This window comes from Polypterus senegalus, chromosome 4 (genome assembly GCF_016835505.1).
Source record: "Polypterus senegalus isolate Bchr_013 chromosome 4, ASM1683550v1, whole genome shotgun sequence".
Lineage (NCBI taxonomy): Eukaryota > Metazoa > Chordata > Cladistia > Polypteriformes > Polypteridae > Polypterus > Polypterus senegalus.
In genome coordinates, this window is record NC_053157.1 from 54,092,149 (window position 1) to 54,102,148 (window position 10,000).

The 10,000-nt window shown below is 35.2% G+C and overlaps 1 protein-coding gene across 2 annotated transcripts in view; it reads left to right on the forward strand.

Moving 5' to 3' along the window:
• LOC120527345 (rapamycin-insensitive companion of mTOR-like) overlaps positions 1 to 10,000 on the forward strand; it is a 151,142-nt gene that overhangs the window by 63,530 nt on the left and 77,612 nt on the right. For both annotated transcript variants that reach the window (XM_039750640.1, XM_039750641.1), the window contains 3 exons: positions 3,453 to 3,579; positions 5,546 to 5,715; positions 7,148 to 7,215. In XM_039750640.1, the coding sequence (XP_039606574.1) occupies positions 3,453 to 3,579; positions 5,546 to 5,715; positions 7,148 to 7,215 (365 nt within the window). The remainder of the gene's footprint in view (positions 1 to 3,452; positions 3,580 to 5,545; positions 5,716 to 7,147; positions 7,216 to 10,000) is intronic.

Sequence of the window (10,000 nt, forward strand, 5' to 3'; positions counted from 1 at the left end):
TGTAAACAACAACCCATAAGTGGATGTCAAAAGGAAAAAAAAAAAACATTTAAATTCCAAACATGTGTGGAATAACAGTTCTTATTCAATACTTTGTATAAATTATATATAACATTGACTGTACAGCAAAAATACGCTTGATAGGAACATATATTTTATGTTATTATTTATGTGACACACAGCAGTAAAGATATGCTCATTTTAGTTGTATTCTCTATACTACAACACCTTACACATTTGCTGTATAGTTTTACTACAGATATCCAACAGATATGCTGATTGTATTGATTGAAAAGTGTAAATTGGCCTAGTTTGAATGGTTGTAAGTGTATTTGCATTCATTTTTCTTGTGGTGGATTTGTGCCCTGTTTAAGCACCTGTAGGTCCTAATAAAATTAAGCAAGTTTTAAAATGCATTTATAAACACAATCTTGGGATATTACAAAAAGGATATTAGTGAAACAAAGTAAAAGATTTATTATTAGTTCATCTTAAAATCATATTCACATCACAATTTTAAATGTTTTTTCAACCATAGCAAGTAACAAAAATACATGCATTTGAAACAACAAAGCCTTAGTTTTAATTTTAGTCTGTAAGCAAGTTTATTTTAAGACAGGCAGCTTCCCTCTAAAACCCCCATGCTCTTTGTTAGATATGGTCTTATTGCTAAAATTATTTTTATACACCATAACTATTTCAGTTTGTGTGCACAATTAGCTCTGTTTTTATTGATGTAGCCTTACATCTTCAAAGATCTGAGTTCAATGCTTGTCTCCTTCACTGTCTGAGAAATTTTCATGTTCACTCTGTGTTTGCTTACTCTTTCTATGGCTATTTCTGTTTCCTCCCTCCAAAATACATGTATTTGCTCAATTAGTGGTAACATGGTAGCTCAGTTGTTAGCACTGTTAACTTCTAGTTCCTGTGCTGTGAGTATATATTTAGTGCTAGATTTTTATCTGTGTTCAATTTGCTTGTTTTGCCCATGTCTGCATAGGTATTTTTCAAGGTATGTTTCTTCCGACATTTACTGTACATGCAGTTTAGGTTGTTTCATGATACAGAAGTGTCAATTATGAGTATATTAGTGGGTGTATGCATAGATGGTCCCAGCAATTGATTGGCACTTGACCATACATATCTGCAAGAAAAGCCTTGCATATAATAAATATGGCAGATATTATATAATGTTCCAGGATACAAACATAAAATAGTCAGAAAAGTCAGCAACAAAACTATATTCTTTCATGTTTTAGATTATTGACTGTTTAACTTTAAATATCTATACTATCAAAGCTGTTTTTCTTTTGAAACTCCTTAGCATTACATTTTTTCTCAAAAAAACATGTAAAAAGCATTGCATTTTTTTGGCTTGAAAAATTTTTTTTTTTAATCATTTCTACTGTAAAACGTGCAAAACATTAAAAGTACAAAGTCAGAAGTGTAGAACATATAATAACACTAATAATAATTATATGCACGTGTGTGAGTGACGCAAGTGTCACTTTTGGATTCCCTGAATCACTTTCGGTTTCACTGACCATTTCAATTTCACTGGCTGAAGACAGATTCACTTCATCATCATCAGTGCCAGTGAGAGGTGTTTCTTGTGAGACGCCATTATGAGGCTAGGAGAAGATGCATCTACACCACTGCACTCAAGACATGCCTATACCGTTGCCTGAAAATGGTAGGAACTAACGCTGTTGGCATTTTTACAGCCCAAGTAAAAACCTCGGGTGTTACGAGAGACGTATCTATACCGTGTCCAAAGTGTCAAACGCTTTTAGCACTTTTTTTTTACAGAACGAGTAGTTCGCGGTTTTAACGCTAAGGAGATTAAGTAACCAGAAATTCCAAGTACAATGCATAGAAAGGTTGTGATATGAAAGTCCTTCTTCATACTCCTCAAAAAAAATGCCATCCACTTAATTTCAACCATTGTGTAGCCTCATGCCTACAGTATGTAGTGGGGAGAGCTGAATCATTTATTGTATTACAGAAACACTTAAGGAATTATGAATTAATATTACAACCTATGTACAGAAGAGGAGTTGAAGCAGGGTTGACTTAAGCAGGAGTGTCCATTTAGTTGACCACTGTAATATGGTACCTCATTGTACAGCTGTGACAGGGGTTTGAGGTTCCTGACATCATTTCATTATCAATCTGGGCGTGGTTTCTTAAAACACTTTTGTTTTGAGTTTACACTCTGTTTATGTGGTTTCACCAAAATTGAGGAGTGCTTACATATGCATGCACCAGTGCTGTCAAAGTACACCTTATGCAGTTTCCTACAGTATGTCATACTCAATAGTTTCAAGATGAAGACATGTTAAACACTAAAAAAATATATACAAAGCAAAAATGTTAATTATGAAAATGAATCACGTTTCTGTTTTTACACTTCTCTGGAGAGTCTTGGTGGAGAGCAAAATTTGTACTGAAATATCAAGGCATTTAAAGAACTAGTAAAGAGGATGGCATAGGTGGATTAAGATAAAAGTAGCAAAAACTTGTTAAAGGAGCTGGATGGAGAGGGAAAATGGGGAGATATACAAGAATGGTGGTCTGTCATTTGGAATTTTTAGGTTTTTAATTTTGTAACAAAAAAACTGAAGGAATTTGTTGTATGACTGCAACAGTGAAAGAGAGCAAGGTGTGGATTGAAGTAAGGATGCACCGCAGTTTTGGTCACCCAAAATATTCTACCATAAATATAAACAATGACATGTTCATGAGTGTAAAAGAGATGTTTTTGGCCAAATGAATGACACTGTTGATACCCTGCACAGGTTATCGATAACACTTTCAAACAGCACCTCCTATTCTATAGTGAGTAAATAACAGGGTAACTGTGCTCATATTTTTTTTAAATCTGTCTATCTGTCTACCTATCCATCCATCCATCCATTTTCAGTTCAGTTTTTTCTTTAAAATGTCTTTTTGAAAAGACTGACTGCAGTAATAAAATTACTTTTATCAAGTTGCAGTTTTATATAGTTTAATTTCATTGAAAAGTATAGATCAGAAATGATATTGATTTAATTCTGTGTATATGCAATGGTACAAAAAAAAAAAATAGAAGAAAAGGTACTTGGTATTAGGCCCAGTGTTTTCAGAAATTTGCCCTTAGCCTCGGCCAAAACTTCCAAGAACTTTAATTTCAGTGCATTACTTCTTTGAAGAAACATATTAATCACAGAAAGCATCTTTCTTGGGTTATCATGACCATTCTCTGTCATAAACTGCATTATTGGCTGTAGTTAGTTCATCTCAGTCCTAATGATTTTCAAAGCTTAATGATACTTAATTCTTTGAAATTAATGTTTAACATTTCTCAATCTATCTGGGCACTCAATAACTACTTGTTTGAATGTATATCAACAAGCTGTTTTAGTGGTTTGATTTTGAATATTAAGTTCTATACTTTATTTTTCTAACTTCAGATGATCACTGTGAATGCTGCACTTTTCCCAAGCTCCATTACCAACTCCTTAATCGCTTTAGGAAATGATGGTTTACAAGAGAGGGATCGTATGGTCCGAGCATGTATTGCTATTATCTGCGAATTAGGTAAGAAATATTACTTACAGTATTGGAAGAAAATGATTTATTAAAGTTTATTAATTGATATGTACATAAAGCAAATGAGGTTGTTTTTTAAGACAATATTATTCATTCTTTTTCCGAAGGTTTAACCATATGCTCTGACATTAATTGTGACAAGAGATTTTTTATATTAAATCTGAGTGTTTGAGATTCTTTTCGTCAGCATGTGGGCTAGATTTGATGGAATAATCTGCTTTTGCTAAATCCAAAGATTAAGTTTTCACACTATATTGGTAAATTTCAGACATATAAATAACATAACTGTCTGATTGCTTCTGTAAAGTCATGTAATATCTTTGACCCCAATGCTTGCTTATTGTCTTATCTTGCTTGGTGAGAAGAATTGTAACACATGTTCTTTTACTTAGTGGGAAAATTATGTCTTTTTTTGAGTTGACAAAAGATCACATTCTTAGAATTTGGCAAGAATTCATTAATGTTTTATTAAGAAAAACGAGGACTGCTGTTATTCTTTTTGATGCCTTTTGTTTATATACCTCTACAGATTTGTTAGGGATTGAATGATGTTATTAGTATGATTTTTTTTATTTGATATGGTGTACAAGTTTATGGAAGTAGTGATTGCTGTGTTTAATTCCCTGTAAGCAACTCATAAAAGTAATACAATATTTAAAGCCCATTAGTTCTTTTGCAAATGTACGGGTTGCTGTTGAAGAAATGTAAAGGTATTTAGTTGCAGTTTTTTTCAAGTAAAGGTGATGCAACCAGTTTTTGTTGGGATGGGGTAAGTTGCTTTTCCACACAGGAAATACATTGGCATTACTGTATTTGTTTTGATAACTTTTGGCTACTTACTGTGGGTTTCCTTTTTCTAGTAATATTATTCTGGCAATACCCAGTGTCATAAAATATTGAATGTCTAAAATATGACCAGTACTGTCCTCAGCCCTACTCTCAGCCCTCCTGTATGAAAATATTGAAGTTTTTTTTTGTAAGGTTGCTCAGACATAATCTTAATAAATAATTTACCCCAAAACTCTTTATTATGAGTTTTAATCTCAAAAGATCCTTTCACAAGTACAAACAAGAAATTATTGATTTAGCAATTCTGGGAATTGACTGAGATTTATTGGGAGTTAATAAATTCATATATACCTGGATGACCCATTAGTTTCCTGGGTTGATGGTGTTTATGAAATGGTCACTTCACTTCTGCTTCTAAACAATGGGATGCTACCAATGCATTTGTTGGTGCCAAATACTGTCTGTGAAGTAGGCAGCATCCGGTAATAAATGGGTATATCCATTCTTGAATCTACTTGGGAAAAAAGAACTCTTTATATCTAAATATTTTTCTATTTAATCAAATAATTTAAGAAAAAAAGTATCTCAAATTAAGCAAGACTATAATTTATTATTACCCAATCTCTTAATATTGGCTTAGTTTAATCAGTATTAGACCGATGAAATTCCAAGGAATTATACTAGGTCATAAGCCTATAACATTACAGGCTTTATTTTCTGGAGATTCCTTACCTTTCTTTGTTTGCATATGCACTAGTCCTAGGAACATATCAGTAAATTACTGGTAAAACTTGACATGCATGACAGGTGTCAGTATAAGATGTGAACTTTTTTTCAATTATTGTTTCATGCAGGGTTCCGGGCTCTGCCTGTCATGGGGGCACCTACTAAATTTTGGAATGAAACATGGCCTGTGGTGTATAGGGTATATTCCCCTATAAAAAATCTTGAATCTGTGTAGAATTTGGTGGAGACAGGTTCAACAGTGTGGATTTGATACTAGACAAACTCTCACACACACATAAGCACACATTAAGCTTTCTATATTAGACCTCTGGCAGAATGTAAAACCATGTTATATAAATTATCACTTTTCTTTTGTGGACACTTTGTAATTTTTTAGTTGTAGAAGAGTAGTGAATTTCTCTTATTTATATTTTTTCAGCACTTCAGAATCCAGAAGTTGTAGCCCTGAGGGGGGGTTTGAGTACCATTTTAAAGAATGTAATTGACTGCCAGCTCAGCAGAATAAATGAGGCTCTGATCACAACAATTTTGCACCTTCTTAATCACCCAAAGACACGACAGTATGTGCGTGCTGATGTAGAATTAGAGGTATGTTATAGCAGTTTGTGGTTATTGACTTAAATTTTTAATTGTTTTCAGTGTTTAAATAAAGTGACATTTTTTATTGTGTATTAGACATATTTACTTATTTTCATCCATCCATTATCCAACCCGCAATATCCTAACACAGGGTCACGGGGGTTCTGCTAGAGCCAATCCTTGCCAACACAGGACGCAAGGCAGGAACAAATCCCCGGTCAGGGTGCCAGCCCACCGCAGGGTACACACACACACCCACACACCAGGCACACTCTAGGGACAATTTACCTAACCAATGCACCTAACCTGCATTTCTTTGGACTGTGGAAGGAAAGCACACAGACATGGGCAGAACATGCAAACTCCACGCATGGAGGACCTGGGAAGTGAACCCAGGTCTTTTTACTGCAAGGCAGCAACGCTACCACTGCGCCATCGTGCTGCCCTTTACTTGTTTTATTTATAACTATTATTTGGTGTATACTCTTTTATTTATTCCAAATCTGATGTATAAGACTTGTTTATATAGGAAAAAAAATATTTCTTTAATGTACATAAGATACACTGTTCAAAAACATAAAATTATTTGTAGAATGTAATTACACAAAGACTCATATTACACAATTACATGCATATCTTTTTCTAAATTCATACTAAACTTTTCCAGTTAGTCATTTTTCTGAACATGTTGTTGATACACTGTACAAATTCTAAATTGTTCTTATTTGTGCATTTCTTGTTACCTTAATAATGTGTTTAAGACCTTATATATACCATATTTAAATACAATGTACTGTCTCCTTTTCACCAAAAATTTCTAGTTCTACTTTCTTGGCATTATATGCAAAGCATTTCATTCTTTCAAAAAATTCTTATCCAGTCTGTTGTATAGGTCCTCATAACATATTTCAGATGCTTTAATTTGTAGCAATATGACATTTACGTTGCACCCACACTTGTGAAAAACTAAAATTTTAGGGAAACTTGCTTCTGCTTTTTAGTTTCACTTTGTTAAATTTGTTTTTCTGAAGATTTGAGTGTAGAGGTTTATCAAGCAGTTTCTAGCAGCCTCTGTTTAGCATAATAAGGAGTTGTGGGACTGGAAGTGTAAGGTGAAGAAACTGTACTGGTCCCTATGCTGTGCTATATTTTATTCATATCTATAGCTGTGCAGATAATTTACATTGTAATGATCTCCTGTTTTTAATGACTTTTTTCTTTTAAATATGCTAAAACTTAACTGATATTGCCGGTATTTTTGGCAAGACCAATGCAGTAAAAACAAACCTCTTGCTCATATCTATATAAATGTAAAACATTTCATTTTTGTTATGTTTGTAGCCTTCACATATTGTTGATCTTCACAATATTAACTTGAATATTTGTTAAAATCCAGCTTATTTTGCAAAACCCTAAAAAATTTTTTGTCTTTCTGTCACAGCAAATTTTAGCACCTTACACGGATTTTCACTACAGACATAACCCAGATACAGCTGAAGGGCAGGTCAAGTAAGTACATTGATCCATGCAGCTGTGGTAGTTTATTGTGACTGTTAATGTTTTTTTAAATATCAGATACATTTTTAATTATTGATAACTGTCTTTTCAGGCACTTCCTTACCATTGCTATTCCTATTCAATTTAAAAATGAGTTATTGTTATTTTATATGTAATGCAATTTTGCAGTGTAGTCAGGAATTGCACTTGTGTCTGTTCAACAATTATATATATTTCACAGTTTCTGGCAGAAGATTATCTGTTTTGACCCGTGCATGTTTTCACTAGTGTAGGATTTTTCTGACTACCTTTAAAAATGTGTATTGGTACAGTGACAATTATGCAATGCTAAGCACAATATGATACATACCACAATTCAGCTATCCACACTGCAATATTTTTTGATTACATTTGCATAGTATTATGTCAGAAGGTAAACTTGATTAAACCACTTTTTTGTAGACTTTTGTGATCAAAAAATCAAATACAACACTTGGCACTATATTTTGTAGCATAAAACTCTATATTTAATAATGTTGAACAACTGTTTTTTTATATAGCATCATTTCACAGTGAATGCCATCTCAACGGCAACTCTACTTCTCTATACATTACACCTAACTATCAGATACCCAGCTATTTGTATTTTCAAGGCCCAAGCTATTTCACAAAATTTGATGTGTTTTTTCACTTTCTCCAGCACATATGATTTATTGAATTTGCGTAGTAATAATTTATGTTGTTGTAGTTAACATAATATGATATTCTCACAGCAACTTAATCCAGTTCAGTTTTGTGGCTGGCAGAAGTCTATCCAAGTAGCATTAGGTGACATACATTGTCAGCAGGCACAAAATGACAATGCTCATAACAGGGACAGATGTTGGTACTCAGATGAAACCATTCACAAAGTCTGCCCAGTGTCACCACAAGAAAAACTGTAAAATTCAATATAAAAAATGAAAATTTGCAATTTATGAAAGAGAAACAAGTTGTAATGAATCCAGCCTGGGGGATAGGAATCAGACAAATAACGTGCCTATAATTTGTATAAATGAAAATACAGAGGTCCAGAGGCAGGATGAGAGGAGGAAGGTAAAGAGAGTGGAACTGAGGTTAGGAACTTTGAATGTTGGCAGTATGACTGGTAAGGGGAGAGAGTTAGCTGATATGATGGAGAGAAGGAAGGTTGATATTTTGTGCGTGCAAGAGACTAAATGGAAGGGGAATAAGGCCAGGTGGATCGGAGGTGGATTCAAATTGTTCTGTCATGGTGTGTATAGGAGGAGAAATGGAGTAGGGGTTATTCTGAAGGAACAGTATATCAAAAGTGTTTTGGAGGTGAAAAGAGTGTTCGACAGTGTAATAATTACGAAGCTGGAAATTGAAGGTGTGATGATGAATGTTGTTTGTGCATATGCCCCACAAGTTGGGTGTGCAATGGATGAGAAAGAAGATTTTTGGAGTGAGCTGGATGAAGTGATGAACAGTGTATCCAAGGGACAGAAAGTGGTGATTGGAGCGGATTTCAATGGACATGTTGGTGAAGGTAACAGAGGAGACGAGGAGGTGGTGAGTAGGTATGGTGTCAAGGAGAGAAATGAAGAAGGTCAGAGGATAGTGGATTTTGCCAAAAGGATGGACATGACTGTGGTGAATACGTATTTTAAGAAGAGGGAGGAATATAGGGTGACATACAAGAGCGGAGGAAGATGCACACAGGTAGATTACATCCTATACAGAAGAGTCAATCTGAAGGAGATTGAAGACTGCAAAGTGGTGGCAGGAGAAAGTGTAGTTAAGCAGCATAGGATGGTGATCTGTAGGGTGATGTTGGAGATCAAGAAGAGGAAGAGAGTGAGGGCACAGCCAAGGATCAAATGGTGGAAGTTGAAAAAGGAAGACTGCAAGGTTGAGTTTAGGGAGAAGGTGAGACAGGCACTGGGTGGTAGTGAAGAATTACCAGACAGTTGGGGAAACTACAGCAGATGTAGTAAGGGTGACTACAAGAAGGGTGCTTGGCGTGACATCTGGACAGAGGAAGGAGGAAAAAGAAACCTGGTGGTGGAATGAGGAAATACAGGAGAGAGGAAGAGGATGGCAAAGAAGAAGTGGGATAGTCAGGGAGATGCAGAAAGTAGACAAGAGTACAAGGAGATAAGGCGCAGGTGAAGAGAGTGGTGGTGAAGGCTAAAGAAAAGGTGTATGATGAGTTGTATAAGAGGTTGGACACTAAGGAGGGAGAAAAGGACCTGTACCAATTGGCTAGAAAGAGGGACCAAGCTGGGAAAGATGTGCAGCAGGTTAGGGTAATAAACGGTAAAGATGGAAACATACACAAACCTCACAAGGAGAGTGTGTTGAGCAGATGGAAAGAGTACTTTGAGAGGCTTATGAATGAAGAGAACGAGAGAGAGAAGAGGTTGGATGATGTGGAGATAGTGAATAAGGAAGTGCAATTAGCAAGGAATTAAGGACAGCTATGAAGAGGATGAAGAATGGAAAAGCCATTGGTCCAGATGACATACCTGTGGAAGCATGGAGGTGTTTAGGAGAGATGGCAGTGGAGTTTTTAACCAGATTGTTTAATGGAATCTTGGAAAGTGAAAGGATGCCTGAGGAGTGGAGAAGAAGTGTACTGGTGCCAATATTTAAGAATAAGGGGGATGTGCAGGACTGCAGTAACTACAGGGGAATAAAATTGATGAGCCACAGCATGAAGTTATGGGAAAGAGTAGTGGAAGCTAGGTTAAGAAGTGAGGTGATGATTAGTGAGCAGCAGTATGATTTCATGCCA